Source organism: Cryptomeria japonica, chromosome 11, assembly GCF_030272615.1.
Source record: "Cryptomeria japonica chromosome 11, Sugi_1.0, whole genome shotgun sequence".
Lineage (NCBI taxonomy): Eukaryota > Viridiplantae > Streptophyta > Pinopsida > Cupressales > Cupressaceae > Cryptomeria > Cryptomeria japonica.
This window is the reverse complement of record NC_081415.1, coordinates 418,505,905-418,528,766: the sequence shown is the minus strand read 5'-3', so window position 1 is coordinate 418,528,766 and position 22,862 is coordinate 418,505,905. Positions and strand designations below refer to the sequence as shown.

Genomic DNA, 22,862 nt, shown 5'->3' with positions numbered 1-22,862 from the left:
AGATTGAAGCCATAATGGATTGGCCTAAACCAAGAACCTTAACTCATTTAAGGGGATTCCTAGGCCTTTGCAGCTATTATAGAAGTTTTGCTAAGAATTTCTGAAAGCTAACTACCTCACTAACAAACCTAACTAAGAAGCGTTCTTTCTCATGGAGTATAGAGACCCAACAAGCCTTTGGAAAACTAAAAGAAATCATGTGCTCTTACCTAGTGTTAGCTATCCTGGACTTCTCCTTACCATTTGAACTTGAGTGTGATGCTTTTGGGGAAGTTGTTGGAGCAATATTGATGCAAAACAAACACCCTATAGCTTTTGAAAACCACAAACTTAAGGAGACCGAAAGGAACTTCTCCATTTATGATAAGGAAACGTTAGCAATTATGCATGCCCTAGCCAAATTATGCAATGCTTGGTTTGTGGAAAGTTTGTTGTAAAAATTGATCATAATAGTCTAAGGTTCTTCTTGAACCAAAAAGGTTTGAATGACATGCAGCAGAAGTGGGCCAGCAAATTACAAGCCTATGACTTTGACATTGAATATATGAAGGGGAAATACAATGTTTTGGTCGATGCCCTATCTCGAAGACCCCATCTATGTAACATGATGGATATGTCAACAAAATGGAAGAACTCGCTAATTGTAGAATATGCCAAGGATATATTGGCAAGAGACATATTAAAGGGAAAACTACAATATGGAAAGTACAAAGTGGTAGAGGAGCTCATCCTCTATAAAGATAGAATATATATAACTTTTAGATAAAAAATGAAGGAAAAAAGTCACGAGCGTACTAAAATACCCCTTTGGCAGGACATCAAGGATACTATAAAGCTTAGAAACAAATAAGGGAGAGATTCTTGTGGAAAGGTCTTAAAGGAGACATTTTGAAACACATTAGGGAGTGCATGGTGTGTCAAAGAAACAAAGCAGAACAAATATTTCTCATTGGGTTACTTCAACCCTTACCCATACCTAATCAGAAATGGGTAAGTATTTCAATGGATCTCATAACAAGACTTCCAAAAGTACAAGGAAAAGATTGTATATATGTAATAGTGGTTCGACTAACTAAGTATGCCCATTTTCTTGCAATATCTACCTAATATAGAGAACCCTAGTTGGCAAATATTTCTTCAAAGAAATTTTCAAACTACATGTTTTACCCAAGAATTTTGTCAGTGATAGAGAGCAGATTTCTTAGTTTGTTTTGGCAAGAGCTCTTCAAGCTAGTAGGAATTGAACTCACCCCAAGCACAAGCTACCACCCACAAAGCAATGGACAAACTAGAATTGTCAATAAATGGCTTGAGGGATATTTAAGAAACTATGACATGTTGTGACCTTTTTCACACATCGCTCCATTGCAAATGGGGACCCTCCCTTTTTCTTGCTTTCTAGGGTTTTTGTTAGTGTCCCGTGGGCTTCCGCTTCAGTTTTGCCAAGCCTTGCTCATTTTTGAACGGTTCGAGTCCTAAAGATTGAAAGTCAGTTTGTGCAAGCCAAGTGATAACAGAGTCCGGATACCGTCAAAGTGCCTAGAAAGGCCAAAGGACGAAAAACACAATTGATTTGAACAAATTCATACAACTTTCTATTTTTAGGAAGTTTTTTTTTATTTTTCCTATTTTTTAGGAAGTTTCGTTTTTGACATTTTTAGCCTAATCCTCGGTATGGCTATTTTTAGAAAGTTTTTCCTATTTTTTAGGGATGCCTGTGTTTTGCTTTTTCGGAGTGGGGACCTAGGGTTTGCACTGGTACCACTGACCTACTTCGATCACGATCGAAAATTTTCAAGTTTTGACCTAAAAAGCTAAGTTCCTACATTTTAGGGGTCATAATGCTTTAGATGGTTTGCCTAAGTATGGATTTCAAATTTCAAGTTAATCTGGTTAAAATTGAAGAAATTGTCAAAATTTTAAAGTTTCTTTTAAAAAATCTCTAAGTCTACCTAATCAACATGTAATGGTGAATGCTATGACAGGAGAGATCAAAAGTCTGCCTTGGGATGTGGTGCTTGAGATAGAAAAAGTCTGCCCAAGTTGCGAACTCTCCAAACTCTGCCCTGTGGAGAGGGATGAAAAGTCTGCCCTATGGAGAGAGCTAAAAAGTCTGCCCTGTGGAAAGGGATGAAAAGTCTGCCTTGTGAAGAGAACATGGGAAAGTCCGCCTTGGTGGTCACTCAAAAGTCCGCCCTCTTGGTGGTCACTCATAAGTCTGCCCTACTTGGTGAAGTCTCAAAAGTCTGCCTTGGAGGTAGTCTTAAAGTCTGCCCTTGGAGGTAGTCTAAAAGTCTACCCTTGGAGGGAGTCTAAAAGTCCGTTCTTGATACTTCAAAAAGTCCGCCTTGGAGGTAGTCACTCAAAACTTCGCCCTACCCAAGCATGATGATGGAGATGTCTAAAAGTCCGCCCTGTAAAGTGAACATGATAAACTCCACCCTATGCAGAGAACTAAAAGTTTGCCCTATGGAGATGCCTAAAAACTCCGCCCATGATGCCAAGCCTACAAAAGTCCGCCTTCTTGATCTCTCCAAAGTTCGCCCTATGGAGCTACCTAAAAAGTCCGCCCAAGCATGATGATGGAGATGCCTAAAAAGTCCGCCCTAAGAGGAAGGCATATGAAGTGAACAAGAAAAAGTCCGCCCAAGTTATAGTCTTCAAAAGTTCGCCCTATGGATGAAGTGAAAGGTGTTCAAGGCAAGAAAGTTCACCTTAGGGTGGGGAGATAGCAAGGGGTATGAAGTTCACAAAGTCCGCCTTGGTGGTTACCTCAAAAGTCTGCCCTTGGAGGTGGTCACACAAAAGTCCGCCCTACTTGATGATCTCTCAAAGTCCGCCTAAGGTGATGAAGGAAGATGCTTATCTCTCCAAATTTCGCCTAGAAGATGGTTTCAAAGCAACACTTAAATTCCGCCCTTGGTGATACTTCAAAAAGTCCACCTTGAGGGAAATGTAATAAAGTTAAGACATGAAGTACACTTAAACATAAGGAAAGTTATAAAAGTCTGACTTTGCCTTGCAACACAATGAGAAATAAACTTCATGATGTTCGCCTAAGTCAAAGGTGAAGCCAAAAATACTTGCTGAGTATTGAGGAAAGGAGAATATTCCTTGGTGATGTCATCCAAATCTTCATGGAATTTGGACTGAGTCCCAAACTAGAAAGTTTCTAGGAGGATATTTGAAAGATCAAGCTCGAATATATAGACTAAAATCAATTTAGAAACTTGCAAGAGTAAAGAGGTTCGAACTGAAGGAGATGATTGTACAAATTCATTTAAAATTAGAAACTTCCTCCACGAGCAAGATCGAATTGAAGTCAAGAATGGAAGTGCATTTGCGTGTTTATAACTCCGAATTTAAGTTTGAATACAAATAAACAATCTCTCCTCTCATTATTGCACAATAAGAGTTCGAATTTTATGAAGAGTAAGGGCATTTTCAAGCAAGCTTCTTGCAGGTCTGAGGATTTTTAAGAAGTTTTATTGTAGATTGGAGGTGTTTCAGGGTGATCTCTTGCAGATTGAGTGAACTTCTGAGGGAATTTTAAATTTTTCTTATCAAGTCCAGAACTTTCAAGTTTTCTGAGTTTTGTTCCTTCTAAATCTCATTTCTGTCTAAGGTGAAGTTGATTGGTGGGCAGATTTATCAAATTTTTTTTTTTTTTTGTGAGTGTATTGGAGGTGTCTTTATCGGGTTTATCCAAAATTTTGATAAGAGGATCATTTTGGATTGAACGTTCGTTCTTTCAAGCATGACCTTCTAAGTGTTTGCAGCTTGTTTCAAAGCTAAAAGTCTTGAGAAATCGGAAGATCAAAACATTTTGCCATCTAACCTTTCGGAACTTTGCACTAAAAGATAGATTTCTAACTTAATTTCCTTTGGTTTTGCTGGTCGCAGATAGTAGTAGAAGCGGGATCATCATAGAGATCGCAGCTGGAGTTTCAAGCCAAACGAAGGATTGAGGATAAGTGCATGGGCAAGGTTCATCTGAGCGTGAAGATAGCCAAAATTTGGCTAAGTATGGGAAATGTTTCACAAAGAAAATTCCAATTTCCTCAAATTTGATTAAGGCATGGAGGAATTCTTCTCCAAAATTCAAGGTATCAAGAAGGAGTGCATGATCACAGCGAATGTTTGAACAACTTGATTCTATCATTTCGTATTTGCAAGGGGTTATCTAGAGCTTTCACCCTCCTCTCACGCTACATAAATTGGGGCCACGAAGAAGCAAGCTTAGAGTCGTCAACAAGAAAATTTTTCTAAGAAATTCAACAATTTTCCTTTCGAGCTTCATGGGCCTACCAATCATTCCTCCTGAACCAGGAAGAGATCCTGTACCAGTACTACAACCAGACTTGAATTTCAACGACGAGCAGGAAAACATCATAACAAAATTATACAGCTTAGCTTGGAGTGTAAAAAGAAATTATCTTGTCTGGTGTCGAATGTGCTTTATCCTTGAAGAGGAGGAAGCGACTGCTGATCGCATTGAAGCACAAATTCAAGGAAGAGAGCAACATCCATTGCTGCCCCAAGGAGTTGATCCAGCTCCCGTACTTGCTCCTGCGCCGCCTCAGCAAGATTAGGAGTGACTCACGTTGAGGTGGCGCCTCGTCATCTTCCAACCAATCAGATTGTTCCAAGTTGGCATGTCCAGGTTCAATGAACTTGACTTATCCAGAAGCTTCTAGAAGGGCACACTTCACAATGCAACAACCTTCTATTTTCATTGATGGTTCATATTTAGCAAGAAGGACAAGTGTCCCCAAATGTAATTTTCTCATTGGTCGAGGGGTAGTTAGTTTTGGGAAACCCTAATTAGGGTTTTAACTTTCAATCTGGGCCCTTGATCATTGTTTGATCTCGGTCGTTCATTTATTTTTCTAAAAACTATATAAGGCTACCTCCTCTCATTTGGAGAGTGTGAGGTTTTTGATATATTGTTGCGTGAAGGTCATTTTCAAATAATACATTGCATGTGCACTTTCTCTTAAGGCTTTGTAATCTCTGTTATTTGAGTGATTAGCATGGTTTCAATTTCCTCAACACATTAGTTAGAAGTTAATTTAGATTTGCTTTCATGTTGTTAGAATTGAATGAAGGATTTGATAAGTGTTAATTGACGGTGTATCTTTGCTCATACTTTTGGTGAATGGATGATTTCCATTTCACTGTGCAAAGTTAGTTTGAGCCTATCTTCTGTGCATGCCAACATTCCGATCATAAGCACAACCCGTTGAAGATTGCATCCGCTTTGTGTAGTTTCCTGAGAACACCCATTTAATACTCTCTTCGGAATTCGTAAGGATTAGATCAGCTTTCTAAAACCCTATCCCTTTTTCCCTTTCTGAAAGTCTAAATCCCGGAAAATCCAAAAAAGAAAGAGCCTAAAATTGCTAAATCCGTCTAAGTCCAGAAGCTTAAAAGACATTTGTTAACGTAAGTCCCCCTTGAGATTTTCAGCAAACACTACCCGAGTAGCTATCCCACTAAAGTCGCTTGTTCACACATATAGACCTTGGAATCAGTAGTGATTTTTCAGGAGAGGATAGAATACCTTTGGTATCTTATTCTGATGTTTGATACATGATAAAACAAACACCAACATGACACAGGACAGCAAAATGCATGGATCAAATGGCTACTTCATAGGGAGTATTGCTATAATGCCACTCATTACATTTCAATAGCGATGAGCCCCTTTAAGGCATCATATGGGTATGATGCAACACCATTGGAGATTTAATTCTCATTGAAAGTTGAGTTCTAGGAGCTAGAGACTTGATGCAACAAAGTATAGACAATAAAGCACAAAACCAACAAAAGATGTATGCTCATCGAAGAACTGAAAGAGTATTTGAAGTGGGGGACTTAGTCTTCCTAAGATTGTAACCCTATGAGCAATCTTCTATCAAGGAAAGCAGTGTTGAGAAGCTCAAGCCATGATTCTATGGCCCATATAAAACTGTGTAAAGGATTGGCGAAGTTGCTTATGAATTGGAGTTACCAGCCAATAGCTGAATTCATAATATCTTCCATGTATCTTGCCTCAAGGTGTTAGAGCAGCATGTTACACCATGTCCAAAGTTACTCCCAATTGATGATGAAGCTTAATTTGGAACCTGAGGTTATCCTTGATATGTGAGAGAAGAAGTTAAGGAATAAGGCTATTTTGGAACATTTGGTTAGATGGGAGAATTTAACTATGGAAGATAGAGCATAAATTTTTTGATCATCCTAATCTAAAATTGCTTTTGGACAAGCAATCTTGGGAAGGGTGGAATGTTATGCCCCCGCTATGAGGACAATATTCTCACAAATTGCAGCATTATAAACTCCAAGTTGCTGCCTTTGATCTTGTGTGAAGGGAATACAAAGGGCAGCACTTCATTAAAATGTTGATTAAAAGTTATTAAGCAGTGATCTCCCAAACTCTGTATTTAGAACTAAACAAAATTAACTATTTGGCATGCAATTTGCTTAAGCCAAGGAGCGCTTGGGTTGAGAGGAGAAGCATCCCTTGTAAAGGGTGGGATGTTAATAGGGTTGTGACTATCCACTCCACCATGAGGGATATAAAAATAGATTGATTCGTTTGTGAAGAGCAGCAAGGAATTTGAGATATATAATACAAAAATAAGATTGAGTTATATTAAACCTGAGTTAGAAATTAAGAACAGCAATTCAGTATGCAAGTATTATTGTGTTTGTTTATTTATTTCAACATAAAGCTGATAGGAAGATTTTAAGTCATCTTATGTGATTAAATTGCCAATCCATCAAGAAATATAGGATAAGTAATTAGTTAATTGATTTCCATGAGCAATCATGTTTGGAATCAATGTCAAATGTTTTATAGGGAGATGCATCAGACTGGCATTCCCTCAACAAGCACGCCACCCCAAGATGGATGGACTGAAGGTCCTGCCATACTTGTGGGCCAATGGGCCGAATGACTTGAAGGTCCATTCTATGCCCTTGCGCTTGGTTGAGGAAGACAGTCTCCCAACATCCTACCAAGCTTTTCCATCGCATTTCTAATATGGTTGACTATGGAAAATAAGATATGAAACAAATATGAATGATTTTAGGATACTTAATTTTACTAGAGATTTTTTGTATACAAGTTTCATGATATAAAAACTATATTAGGATTTTCTCTAAATTGGTATTACAATTATATATATTTATTATAGCAATTCTCTCTGTAGTTGAATTGCATTTGTTGACATTGCTATTTTTGGACAAAATCAGGTATATCCCAAAAGGGGACATTACATCTAACATGAGGCACAACATGCCTAATCCATCATTTTCATCACAAGATCAATTTTAGGACTATTCACAATCATAATATTTCATTCCAAATTGATATTTGGTTTCAACATAAATCATAATGTTCACATGGTTAGTATGGAGAGATCACATCCCAAATAGGGATGGATCACAATGTAATACAAAGATGATGTACATATACAATTACCACTTTTCCATGATTTAACAAATTTCACCAATAACCATATATTACAACTTTCAACAAGATAACAAGTTTCCCAAATAAGACAAGATAATATGACAAGAAGTCATCAAGAGCTACAAGATCCTTGTAGAAACTCCATGGTACTCCACAATGATTCCTATGAGCAATCTTGATGGTGATCAACCCCCTTTAAACTGCGAGATGACCTCCCTAGTTATTATACACAAACATGGCATACAAGATTGGCCACATACAACAACACTTCAACCAAGGTTTTCTCTTACACATGATGAACTACATGAGTCCAAGCAACAATAAGCAAGACAAGTTAAGGATAAAGAGTAGCATCCCATTTGTTCTCCAAAACCAAGCTAGGACCAATTAAACGCACGGTTTGAAAAGCAAGCACCCCCCTTGGTAACAATGGTAATTGCAACCCACCTTTTTAGATGTCCTTTTGACACATTACATGATTCCTGATAGCAACCAATCCTTCCAAATTCCCATTCGGCACATTGTGTAATTCCCAATGCAAGCCATCCTTTCAACATGTTGCATTCTCAATGTAATCCATTCCACTCCTAGCCCTAACCTTCTCATCATTTTGACATGCAGTAAGCCCTTAGAAGGAAAAAAGATACACTTAACACATGGCATGCCTTTGAAGCCAAGAACACATTAATTCCATCATAAAATTCATGATTCCATAAAATAATATCATTTCAAAAGTTTCAAATTTCAAAAAGAAATAAATTAAGATATTCCAAAATACCTAGGTACAACCATTAATGGCTCTTTAAGCTATCATCCCAAAATTTTGTCAAGAATTGAAAACACAATATTTAAAATCTAAAAATACCCTCTAATTCAAAATGATAAGGAGAACATAGACAAGGACCTTGGCTAAAAGTGTCTTGTTGCAGGCAAGTGGCCATGAGGTACATTCCCTTTGTCCATTTGGTACTTGAGGGCATTGTTGGGGCTTCAAATTTCCAAATAATTTCAAGCACCCTACTATTAAAAATGGTGGTCACTTCATGGAAATGACACATAATGGATGATTAATGATTTGAACAACTAGAGTAAAGGAGGATATGAATAAATTAATTCCAATGGACCCCATGAAAGACTAGTGTTTTTGATCTGTAGAAAAGATGATATGAACAGAGAATTAAAATGAATGAAACATGAAAATATAAGAAATACCCATTTCAGAAAATCAAGTTTCCAAGTTCCAGTAAAAATATTAGATCTGTACAATGTGTTTTTGGCTGTAGACCATACAAAAGACCGTAAGAAGGCTGAAAAGCTTGTTATTTCGACCTGCATGAAAGAAGATGTCGACTTGGAATGAAAATGTATGCAAATATCAAATATGATGAAGACCCATTTTAGAAGTGGATGTTTCTTACCACCACAAAAAAATTCAGATTCGTATCTGAAGTTTAAGGCTGCCGACCAAACAAAAACCCGAAAGATAGCTTAAAGCAAGGTTATTGACTAATTAGTTTGCATATTAATTTCAAAGGGTTTTGTTAATTTTAATGTAAAATAGTGACTTTTCACCCCAAAAGGGGTATGGTGCCCATTCAACCACATATATAAGTGGTTAAAAAATGTAGATGAGGGGGAGGGTGAGAGAAAAATATAGGAGACTTTGGATAATATTGTACTATTTTGAAACTTTTAATACAATCAGTTGTTTTCCTTCGCACATGTGTTGTGAGTTATTTCATTTTCTGTAGGCAGTTGTTTGTGATATTATCTAAAGGAGATAAGGTTATTCGTATTCTTACAGTGAAGTTTATGTTTCTATGCTATAAGCTTGGATTAATAGGATCTACTTGCGAATTGTAATTGTTCCTTGTAGTTCTTCCTTGGATGGTCCTTTAAGGTTAAGGTTAAATTCATTCAAGCGGTTTATGATATAAACATTTAGCAGATCTCATAAGAAACAACAACTGATAGATTTACCAAAGGGGGTAAGTTTAAAAACTGTCTCACAAATCATACATTAAGTCCTAGAGAAATATAAGACTATGTAGCCCAAATAACATGAAAGACACTGGTCATTCACAAATCACAACCTTTACCATATTAATTACTTTTACATTAAAGAAATAGGACTAGTTGAGTAGGACACATAAAACCAGTTAGCAATAGTATACATACTTATAAATTTCAAATACAAAGATCGAATAGCTTCCACAACAATAATCTTGAACTCATCTAAAAGCCACCCATCCTAGGAACCTATGCCATTCTGAGATAGGAGGAAGTTAGATTAAGATAAACAATCTGCCATAAAAAGCATTAGTCATCGAAAGCTACTAGTGAATAGGTATACCCGCCTAGGTCTTGCAGAACTTGAAGTGAGGGAGTTAGTAACCACATAGGTTCACTCTATAAGTTGGCCAAGTCAATTGGAGGGTTTGATTATAGGAGTTGGCATTTCCTTAGAACTTATCCAATCTGTTGATTTGAGACCCAACAGGCGTGTCACACCAATGTCACCGATCACGTGAAAAAGTTTGACAAGCGCATTGTAGGTTGTAGGGGGGCTAGGCCTATTCGTGTAGTTTTAAAAAAATGACAAGGAGATGACACTTTTACCATCACATAAAAGTTATGAGAATCTTTCAAGGGTTTAGGTAGCATTTTATAAAAACTAGAAAAACATCCCATTAAATATCCAACTATACCCTTTTGTTCTTAATTTACCCACCACCAAGAAATGCATTCGCATGAATTTTTAGAATATTTTGCCAAGGTTTGTGTACCAAATTATGTTTTCTATATTTGAAACTCTACAACAAAATGAAATTTGCACATCTATAACTTACAATGAAAGAATGATAAATACCTTCAATGCAACCCCAAGATAAACAAAGGAGTTCAAATTCTTCACCCATAAGCAAGCCAAGCATATCTACACCACAATCAAAGATTTTGCACTCAATCCAATACAAGGTAGTGCTTCAAGAAAGCATGTTCTTTTCATTTCTGTTCATGATCTCCAAAATAAGACGCACAATGAAATAATGAGCACTTTTTGCAATATATCCTAAAGCCTAAATTACAATGTCCTCTTTTCCTTTTCACATACTAACTTTATCGTTTTGAGTTAATATCTAATTTCAAATAGATATTTTTTAATTTTCAATTAATCTCTCTGTTACCCCAAGTTTTCGGGACGGGGACGGCAGGGGACGGGGGTACGCATTTTCGGGACGGTGATTTTTTTTGCCAATTTCGGGGACGGCTAGGGGACGGCTATATAAAAGTAGGGAAAATTAAAATAAATAGGGAAATTTAAAATATTCATATGAAAACATGGATAAAACATGCACATATCCATTATAGAACCTTAACATATAAGAACTAGTAGAGTTCTTATGGCAAATTTGTGTTAAATACAATAGAATCACTTTTAACTTAAAATACAATACTAAACTCAATTTGACTTGCCTAATAAAATACTTTTCTCCTTTCAAATATTTTAATAACATGATTAACTTTTTGATAAGCTTATTCAATAATTTTCACATATAAAGAAAAATGTATAGTAATTAGGTGTTGTACACCTTGCATAATGCTTATAATGTTTAATTTATTATTATGTGTGTGGTGCACCTAAGGGGGCCTAGAATTGCATGCATCACTAGGAGTTAACATTCTTGGGGCCACTTTATGGTTGTATGTAACATTGAGAAATAAATTTAATATGGGGTCTAACATTGGGAAAATATATTTAATTTAATATTGGAGAAGTATTAATAAAGTGAAAATTTAATAACCAATATTAAATGAGGGGTTAATGGTTTTGTAATCTCATGGGTTTAAAATGTACCTATGCAAACATCATCTTCAAAATCCACATGCAAGAGAGTAGAAAACATACCATCAAAAGATGACACAACATCATACCCTAGGAAAACCCTTATAGAGGAGAAAACCCAGCCTCCAAAAGCATCCATGACTCATGTATTATTCAGCAATACAAACATTACAATACATCTTCAGAGCCTCCATTAACACCTTTGAAACATTAAACCTCTCCAATGCATCCCCCATGTGTCCAAGCATGAATCCACACATCCCATGTCATGCTTCACATATGCACTCTTCATAAGAAGACTCAATACTCCAATTGACCAACCTTAAACAACTACTCTTGTGATTACTTTTATAGAAACAAGTTCACACTTCTGAAATGATAATATATTATGGAATCATGACTTTTATGATAGAATTTATGTGTTCTTGGCTTGAAAGGCATGCCATGTGTTAAAATGTACCTTTTTTCCTTCTCAATGGTTCTGGAAATAGTCTTGATCATTTACAGGCAATAGTTAGAATTCATGACAAAGTTAATCCCAATGCAAACACTCATTGTGGCTGCAACTGACAATTCTAGAATCCCCGCACCAAATGGAGATGCAAAGACTGAAGGTTAAAGTTGGGACAGCCGACTGCAATAAATTTATGCGATCTGATTTGGATCTGAAACCCTTCCAAAATCTGCCTTTCTCAATGCCTTACCAATCAGTTGATGAAAACCCCTGAAATACTACACCAAAATATGCAATTAATGGCATCCATACTTTGCCTGTAAACCCTTGTAAAAAACAAATAAATTGTATTTTCAATGACTTCACAATCTTGTCTAGCAACCCTTTAAATAAATTCAAGCAACACTATAACCCTGCATGTTATATATCAATCTCTATTGCCTAGCTGTAGAAAGATCATAGAAACAATACCCAGAACCAAAAAGAGCTACCTCTGAAAGATATGAACCAAAACCTATAATTGAAAGCTCAAATGCAACCTCTAATTGAGGCTACCCGTAGTGATGTTCTCAAGTGATCTTTCACACCTGCAAACACACGAATCTATGAGAAATTTCATTCTCAAAGATTGAAAGTTCTCTGGAAACCCTTGTTTCTCTTCAAGCTCCAATTTTGTGCATTTAAGAATAATGAAATAATAGCTCTCCAAAATAAACTTTTATATTCTCATCAAAACCCGCGCACAAATTATTAAATTTATTATTTTATCAACTTTATTAAACTTCTCCAAAGTGGGCGCCTTTTTAGTGACAATTTATACAGTAACTTCATAATTTATTTAAAAAGTCACTTTATAATAAAGTAACTTCAATTTATTTAAATAAAACATTAAAGTTAACTTTAACTTTATATTAACTTTAATATTTAAATATTTATTCATAATCATTTGCTGGCCACTGAAATTGACAACGGATGCTACTCTTGTGGCCCATTGATGATTGCCTAAAAATAGTAGTACCTCCTAAAAAATAGGAATTTGGCTCTGAGCTCTTGAAATGCCAAACAAAACCCCTTACAAGGTCCACCAGTCCTCGAATGGGTTCCCTATCCACTATATTAGCCTATGGGAACCACTGCTGATAGGCTAACTCTGCTAAAAACACTAACACTAAGGAAGGCGCAAAAATGGGGACATCACAAAATAAGTGTTATTTTGCATTTTATTTCTAATGGTAATTTTCACACCTTGTTGAAATAGTCATTCACCGAGAATTTATGGTAAAAAATTATTTGTTCAAATAGTATTTAGTATGCTTAATTTGTATTTACATTACCAAATGTAAGGGTTTTGCTTTAGGTGGTTATCATGTTTCTCTGAGTTGAAATTCAACATTTGCTAAAAGCTTTGTATTGTAGTAGGTGTTAGGTTGGTCTCTTGTGGTTTTGAGTAACACTGTTGTGTTTAACTTATACCGTTTGGTGTATGTGTTTAACCTATTCATTCTTGTATATTTACTTCTATTATTCATCCTCTTTTTAAAGTTGAATAGCACTAGCATGTAGTCATATGATTTATTTTTAGTCCAAAAAACATAAAAACCTTTTGCCTTGTGTTCTGCCGTAAGTGAATCTGAAGATACATTCATTTAGTTTTATTTAACATGAATCACCCTAGAAAACATTGTAAAGATTGTAAATAGCAAGTACATTTATATTAAATTAATTTTGTTTTACAGGCAGCTTCACCTTTTAATTCAAAGAGCAGTTCTATTGCACATCAAGTCCATTTTGTGTTGCATTGAAAGGTGCAAATTAAAATGCTAATCATTAATTCAATAATGCTGTTTATAATTGGCAGAGGTTCGTATATCCAAAGCTTGATGAGAGTTGCAAAATTTCATTTTGTAGTTTCTGGAGTGCAAAACGAAGGTTTTCCAGTTGTAGTTTTTTTGTCAAGATTTGCCTGCCATTATTGACCTTCACAGATATCCTGCAAATTTTGATTTGCACAATAATGATATCATCTTTCTTTGTACCTTCCATGTTGCTCTTTGTACGTCAAGCCTCATTGCTTTTGTCAATTATTTTTCATGCTTAGGTTTAGGGAGTCATTTTCTGTAAGATCTGAAGGAAACTTGACATGCAAACCCAAATTGAGAGGCCAAGGGAAGAAGTGGAAGCCAAACATTGTGTGCTGTCTTGTCTCTATATGACTGATGCTGATCTGGATGTTCTCGTGACCTGCATGCATGGAAAGGAACAGATAAATGCGACTGGCTTAAAACAACATGGCAGATTTTCTTTGTACATGCCATTGCCCTCGATTCACAATAGCAGCATTACATAGCAATTTTGAAAAGAATCTGTGGTCTTAGAATACATTTTCTACTTATATCTAATTTGGGTCTTCAATGGAGTCCCTAAACAAGCATTTAAATCTCCAACACAGCTCAAGAGTATGAATTAAATGTGGAGTATATAGGTGATTTTATATTTAATTTAGTAATCAGCATTGCATGGTCTTGTACAAGTAGTGGATTGAAACTATACAGAAACAATAATAGTATCAACTACAATAAGATTAAGAGTAAAATCTGATGAACTGATTATTTAACAGGGGCACAAATTGCTGATATCTATTACTGTTTTATTTAAGCTTAGAAAAGAATCCTTGTTTGCAGAGGTGCTGTTGTTAAGCCTATCATCTAGATATCGATAAAGTGAAGAGGTTGGAATAGTTTTTATCCCTCCACCAGAATCCATTATACCAATAAATTCGCTCCCTTCTGTTGCTTCCTGCATGAAATAGAAGACTTTTTAATGTAATGTCATAAACTAGTCAGAGGTGAAGTCTTTCTTATTACCCATCTTGCTGGCAGACTTATATGGAAGAAATATTTGAAGTTTATTATCATATTTGTGTGAGCTGTGATTCTTTCTGCTCTTAAAAAACTATCTTTCATTTCACAATGCAGCTTTTAGGAAACAAAATGCATCAAAGAAGTCAGAGAGCAAGACAAAAAGTGCGGACCGAAAGAGGAAATCTGAGGTTGAGTTGGAAATGCAGAATGGAAATGGCCATCATGCTGAAGATACCAAGGAGATGCAGGATAAGATTGGTGAGGAAACCAAGGAAGATGAGAATGATGATATTGAAGAAGACGAATAGCTTCTATTCACATTTAGAAGAGTTGATTCCTTGGTAGTTCATGTGCTTTCGTCTTTGTTGATTCCTTTTATTCAGGAATCTAAGTTTTTAAACAGTTTAAAATTGAAAATCCGGATTCTTCTAGGAGCATTAATGCCCTCAATATAATTTTCATCCAGAATATTCATCTTACTTCGTTTTTAGAACAATGCTGAATTCAAAAATCTCTTTGGACTTCCTGCACAAGGTTCAGACTTTTGACTTCTTATGTGATGGTTGTATTAGCAAGCCTGGAATTTGATGGCTTGTGGATTGTTTTAAAGGTTTTTGACCATGAACTATGTTAGATTTTCAGCAAACCATAGATTTCTAATCGCCGCCCTTTACATAACAGTACACTTTATAAGTTGAATTCCATATTCTCTGGAGGTTTTCCTTGTAGGTAAATACTCAATTTTAAACTTGTAGCTATGTTTTATTGAATGGCATAGATTTACAAACCTAAATATGACTAATTTGCTAATTTGTAACAGTCAATTTTAGAATAATAGGTATTTAAGATTCAAAGAAAATCATTCTGCATCATATTTATCCTTTAATAAATGTTTGCCTTATTTTATTTTACATCTAATTAAACAAAACTGTGATTTCTAGATTGAAATTTTCTGGAAGGCCTTTAGTCTACATCTTGGTAAATAAATTGAACTGATATTGAAAAGTTTGATCTCCAATCAGTATTTATAATGTACTAAACATATCTCCTTGATTAGACTTTGTTATGTAATAGTTTAGTTCCTTTGATGAGGAATATCTTCTTCGGATGCTTTTCTGTTGAAGGGCGTTTAGATTATATATGTGTTTATATGAATGTAGCTTGCAATGAGCTATACACGATAAAATGCTTTATATTATATGTGGCTTTATTCTTTCTTGGCATTTACTATTATTTCACTGAGGTGAATTACATAACAATATTTACCATTTTTAATTTCTCTTGGGCATTTAGGATCAATTATGCGTATGTTATCCCACAATCACATCGAGTTTTTCTTGGCCCTTTTAGAAGTTAAAAGGTGAATTTATTGTTAAATGATTTACATTTGGGATCTTATTGGTCTTTACATTTGAATTCAGCTTTGTCAAAGTCGTCTTTAGCTTTGAAGTATTATAAGCACTTTTTAGCAGAAAATATGGAGTCAAACTTTGTGAACCTTATGATTCTATACGTTGAAGACAAATATATATGATATTTTAGATTAAAAAGCAATACATTTTGGATCCGTATGCACACAGTGAATTAAAAAAGTTGAGGCATTATCTTCAGCATATGTTGAGTTGGGACTCTGGGAGTCATGTAGTGCTGATATAGATTATCTGATAACGCATCTGTGGAATTTATGAATGTGCTTTAATCAAATTCCTGATAGTGAACATGCCATTTCTAATTTTTAATTCTCAAAAAATATAAATAAAAAACTCTCGAAATTATTATGTTAATGCCAGTTACATCGATGATGTTTCAGTCTGCTTGTGAAAGTGAGTAAAAACATCAACGCCAAAATTAGAAACTAATGAAGATGTCTGAACATTGACTAACTGACGATTTGATTTTGAATTGTACACTTTTTTGATGGAATTAAACTTTATATCAAATCATTTTGAAACATGACCACTGATTTTGCTTTACAAGTAGGAATGCAGTAGGTGCACTTTCTTTCTATATTACTTTTGTGCTGGTTTAATTGGTGACATGTCGAGTTGGTTGCTTTGTGCCATGTTTTTAACTGATATTTTTAGTTTACTTGATAACTGCTTATGGTATAAAAACCACAATTGCACATTTTGTAGCAATTTAACAAACCTAATTTTAAAAATTATTTGAACTTGAATCAATACTATTTGGCATGAATATGCTGGTCTTATTTTGATTCTAAAAAAGAGACAAGAATAGAATATGAGAGCCAACCTCTCTAAAATATAACATGGACATATATATAGAATATTGGTTTTAAACTAAGGCATTCTTGGATATTACGAAAAAATAAAGTTCCTCAAGGGATTGCATGTTTTGTCAATGAGGATGTTGGGCATCATAGCTTTAAATGTAGGGGAGAGGAGCCAGAACATGTGCACCCTAACTTCGGGGCGAAGACCAATTTTGATTGCTGGCCATGTGGACTGTTGAGCTGGCTACCCCAAATCAAAATCTTATGCGCTGACTCGGCATAATGCCACGTGTTCTATACCCATTCATGCCACGTGGACCTGGAGACCAATTTTCATTGCTGGCCATGTGGATTGTTGAGCTGGCTGCTTGAAATCAAAATCTTATGTGCTGACTCGACATAATGCCACATGTGCTATACCCATTCGTTAGAGTGGTCGAGATTATGCCATTTCAGACCATCGATCGGAACGTGGCTGGGCCCGCACCGTTAACCATTTAATATTTTCGTCAGTTTCGAATGAGGTTGCCATGTGGCATTCTTGTACATGCCCACCCAATGCATCAACTCCTCCGTCCAAAGTTCTTGTTGCTACCTTCAAAGTTTCCTTGCAGTGGCATTAACTACGTGTCACCTCACCTTTCGTGCACTTGGCTCGTCCTGCATTTCAACCACAAGAACATTTAATTTGACAACCTCCTCGCATTTTGAGCGAGTCAAAGTTGGTTTGTTTGCCGCGCTCTCTCCAATCCTCGTTGTTCGCTCCACATCTTGCTCGCGATGGCGTTGAACGTAGTCAGAATGGAATTAGATTGTGCTTACCTTCATGCAGGTACATGGAAGACTTTCTCATTGCATTGCCTGGTTTTTTGGTTTTTTTGGGGTTCCATTTTTTGGTTTTTTGCTTTCTACTTCCTTTTTTTTTAGGCTTTTGTAGGTATGGCGGGCGATGAGGACATGATGCCATCGACATGGGACTGGAAGTCGTTGTCCCCATTCGAACCATACGAGGTTTTGTCCTCTCACTAAGGCCTACCGATTTCATTCCGTTTTTTGTTTTTGTTTTCCTTTCCTCCTTTGCCATTTTTGACACCGTTGTTATGTCCTCCATTCTTTCGTTTGCATGTCCAGCGACGTTTGTGTGCAAGTCTTTGTATCTTTGAACACGAAATAATGTGTTCATGAACACAAATACATGTACAAAAGGAATCATAATCCTCTGTTCAAGCTCTACTATAATTGTAATGGTGACTTTTCAATACAAATGGTTTTCATTTCGGGCATCACTGTTAATATCGGTGGCATGTTTTCGATTTCGAGCATCACATTACTAAAAAGTGGTTATAAATTTTGATTTCGAGCAGCACTGTTAATGGGTTTAAAATTTCACCGTTAATGTTTGAGGGTTTGAATGGTTTTAATGATTGGCTGGTTTCAGTGGTTTCAATGTTTGAATGGTTTGAAAGGTTGAATGGTTTAGGGTTTCAGATTCACTTTGCGTATGGTTTATTTTTAATTGTCAATGCGTATGGGTTTCATATTTTGTTTTTTTGTTTTACTTGTCGACCATCACATTGCTTTAATGGTTTAAGGGTATTCAATTTTACATTCATTGTTTGAGGGTTTAAAGGATTCATTGGTTTCAAACCCTTTCAATGTAACAGGTTGAGGGTTTCTTTTTCACTCTGCGAATATTTTTTTTACACTGTTGATCTTTAATGGTTTCGACATCCACAATATATCTGTGCACATCGTTTAAATTGGACTATTCATTTAGGGTTTTTTAGTTCCCATCCTTGCATTTAAACATAAAACTCACTACTACTTTCGAGGTTTCAAATTCAATGTATTCTTGTTCCCATACTACTTTCTGGGTTTCAAATTCAATGTATTTTGTAAATGTATAATGGTTCACAACATCTGCCTCATATTTTGGTTTCTTGGTTTCCATTTCGACCATCACATTGCTTTAATTGTTTAAAGGTATTCAATTTCACCTGCATTTTTTGAGAGTTTAAAGGGTTCAATGGTTTCAAACCCTTTCAATGTAACTGGTTGAGGGTTTCTTTTTCACTCTTCCTATAGTTTTTTTACACCGTTTATGTTTAATGGTTTCCACATCCACAATATATCCGCACCCATCATTTAAAATGGACTATTCATTTAGGGTTTTCTTGTTCCCTTCCTTGCATTTAAACATAAACCCCACCATGTAGAAGGCTTTCGAGGTTTCAAATGCAAAGCATTTTGTAAATATATAATGGTTCACAATTTCACCCTTATATTCATACATTCTTCGTTTCCATTTGAGCGTCACATTACATTTGTAAATGTATAATGGTTTTCAATTTCGCCTGCATTGTTTGAGGGTTTAAAGGGTTCAATGGTTTCAAACCTTTTCAATGTAACTTGTTTAGATTCATTGATTGTACTTATTTGTTTCTTTGCTAAATAGTTCCATGTTCCTTTATGCATTGTTAAGTCAATGAATGCCTAATTTCCTTTAATGCCTTGAAAAATGGTATATCTAATACTTGGTTTCATTGCTCAACTTGTTCCTTAGTTTTATAAATAGTTGCCATGTTTCTTTAATACTTGAGAACTTCCATACTTGCCATCTTTCTTTATAAATAGTTGCCGTGTTCCTTTTAAAATAGTTCCCATGTTGCTTAATACTTGTGAACTTCCATACTTAAATAGTTGCCATGTTTCTTTGTAAATAGTTGCCAAGTTTTTTATATAAATAGTTGTCATGTTTCTTTCTTAGTTCTATAAATAGCTCCCATGTTTCTTTAAATAGTTGCCATCTATTGTGAATGGTCCAACTCATATTTATTTTTCATTGTTGAACTTCTTTCTAAATAGACTTATAAATAGTTGCCCACAAATGTCAATGGATGATCTTCAAATGAAAGTAAACTGTTAAATTGAATACATTAACTGTGAAATAGGAACCCTTAAACCCTTTAACATTAACAGTGACATTGGAACCCTTTAACACATTCTAGTATGTCATAACAATTAGTGGTTTAAGGGTATACAATACACCCTTCCTTGCAGTGACATTAACTACGGATCGTTTCTAGTTAACTATCACTCGTCCATATACATATAAATTCATACATATATATGTATGTATAAATTTATGTCCATGTATTTATATATATACATATATATGTATGTATATGTATACAGATGAAATTGAGTCCCTTAAACTGTGAAACTGAAGCCCTTCAACCCAAGTTTGACATATCATGCAATTATGTGTATACATGTATGTACAATTGTGTATGTACATGTATGTATGCACATTTCTGTATGTACATGTACGTTTATACATGTATATGGATATACATATGTACAATTGTGTATGTATGCACATATCCGTATGTACATGTATGTTTATACATAACTTACAACTGAAAATGAAACCCTTAACTATATGTACATGTATATATATGTATGTATCTACATGTATATACATGTATGTATGTACATGCATACACATTCTAGTGTACATGTGTATACACAGATGTATGCACATGTATTTCACTATTTGTATGTACATGTATGTTTGTACATTTAGAGATGTACATGTGTGTAACTACATGCATAAATCTACATGTCTGAATGTATGTACATGTATGTGCATAGGGGGGAGGAGCCAGAACGTGTGCACCCTAACTTCGGGGGTCCACGTGGCACGCCATGTGGATTGGGAGACCAACTTTGACTGCTGGCCATGTGGACTGCTGAGTTGGCTACCCAAAATCAAACTTATGTTTGTGTACATATATGAGGAGGGCAAAACTTGTAGAAATCAAAATACATTTAGAGGTGGGGGCTAGAACTTGAAAGGTCCACAAACTAATCTCTTAGAAAGTCCTCCTGTGATATCCAATCCATTGACATGTAATGTGATGATTGGGCAAAGACGTCAACAATTGGAACAAGAACCCCACAGAGCTTGCACAAATTGAACAAGTACCTAGGTAGATTGAACAATAAAGTACAATCTGCACAATCAACCATGTGCTGCATGCACAACAACTCCTTCATCTTCTAATTACAATTGTCAAAATTCCAAACAATGAGGACACACCATAATTTGAAACCTTTGTACTCTTGAATTATGTTGCATCGAAACATTCAAATTGAATGGTCTATGCATCACAATTCATAATTATTAAGGTCTTCAAATGGTTGTGTGTTCTCGTTGCAGTAGATAATTTACAAACAATACTTGTAAGATGAAAACCATGTGTTTGAGGCTGTCATATTGAATGTTGCTGTGGTTGAAACACGAGATGAGCTATGTGCATGAAAGGTGAGGTGACGCATAGTTAATGCCACTGCAAGGAAACTTTGAAGGTGGTGGCGGGAACATTGGATGAAGGAGTTGGTGGATTGTGTGGGCATGTACGAGAATGCCACACATCTACCTCGTTCGAAACTAATGGAAATATTAAACCATTCACGGTGTGGGCCCAACCACGTTCTGGTCGACGAACCGAAATGGCATAATCTCGACCACTCCAATGAATGGGTATAACACACGTGGCATTATGCTGAGTCAACGCGTAAGATTTTGATTTCTAGGGTAGCCAACTCAATTGTGCAATCATCATAACTACAACGCAATGAAAGCTTGAATCCTTCTAATTGATGAAAACTGAAGCATGTTGTTGTTGACACCTTTGCTGAATCATCCCATTACATGTTGTGAATTGTAACAACATATAAACCATATGAAATGCACATAATTGGAAACAAAGAAAAAAATATGCATTTGTTGACAAATTGCTCAATCATCCCATTACTTGTAAATTAGAAAGCCATATCAAAAGATGGTAGAATCCATGTCGAATCAATGTCTTTATTACATATATTTGCAGTTCTTATGTGTAACTGTAAATTGGAAATCCAAAAAATAGTATGACATATGTCTTTTTAGAAGTCAATTGAAATAATGAGGCAAATAAGTTCTTGGCCCTGCAGTTGATGCCCTCGATGTTGCAATGGGTACCATGTTCTCGTCACCTTTAGTTGCTTCACTAGAACTCAATTCACTTGGCATTGGGCTACAATATCTGGGGCTGGCACCATATGATGGCACCCCTACAATATAATTTGAAGGAGCAGAAAAGGTAGGGGATGGGGAAGTAGGTGAACAATTTAACCCTGTTGGAAAGTTCGGCAAGATTGTGTTCAACAGATCATGCATTACGGGATGTCGTTCAGGCAAAGACATGGATGGACTGGATTCACTGTTTAACATCCTATTTCTTTCCAAAATAGCCCTCTTCTCCTTGATTGCCCTTTCCTTAAGCTCGTGTTCCATCCTTGCCTTCTCTTATTGTTGTCTTTCATCCTTTTCCTTCTTCTCTAGTTCTTTTAGCCTTTCCTTTTCCTTATGCAGAATCACCTTCCCCTTTCTCTCCCGTGCCTTCTTTTCCTTCGCCAATAAACTTGATGCCTTGTTTGCTTTGATCTACTCTTTGTTTCTTTCTTTTGTCTCCAAGGCACCTGTCTTCTTCATCTCATGCACCATGAAAGCTTCCATGTACTCATCAGAAGTCAACAATTGCCCTTCCCGACTCAAGTGAATGCCATTACCCAGCCCCCTGCCATGTTTCTTGTTCACAATGTGAATTGACAACTTTAATAATTGTGTAAGTTCTTCTGTTGGGAGTCAGGCGTCTCACTTACTTGTGACAACAAGCTTTCGTCTTCCACATTACCAGCTTCTGATGTTTCTTGTGTCAAAACCGCATCATTTCCGCTGCCAGATTGACCACAATCTGCATAGTAGTGCACTACCTCCGACATGACACACCTGTTGGTGGCGGAGGGAAGGTGAATGTTCCCTGTTCTTCTTGCCCTTGCAAGTCAACACCTACATCCATTGCCCCTTCCACCACCCATGATGGTGCAATTTGCTCGGGTGGAAGGCCAAGACTGTCATCCACATTGCCAACTGTAGCTGCAGC

The 22,862-nt window shown here is 36.0% G+C and overlaps 1 protein-coding gene across 1 annotated transcript in view; it reads left to right on the top strand.

Annotated features, from left to right (window-relative positions):
* The window catches only part of LOC131073618 (DNA polymerase II subunit B4), a 44,761-nt gene extending 29,331 nt beyond the window's left edge, over positions 1-15,430 (top strand). Inside the window, exon 3 of the mRNA XM_058010095.2 lies at positions 14,754-15,430. Within this exon, the coding sequence (XP_057866078.2) occupies positions 14,754-14,947 (194 nt within the window). The 3' untranslated portion in view covers positions 14,948-15,430. The remainder of the gene's footprint in view (positions 1-14,753) is intronic.
* Positions 15,431-22,862: the final 7,432 nt, after the last annotated feature.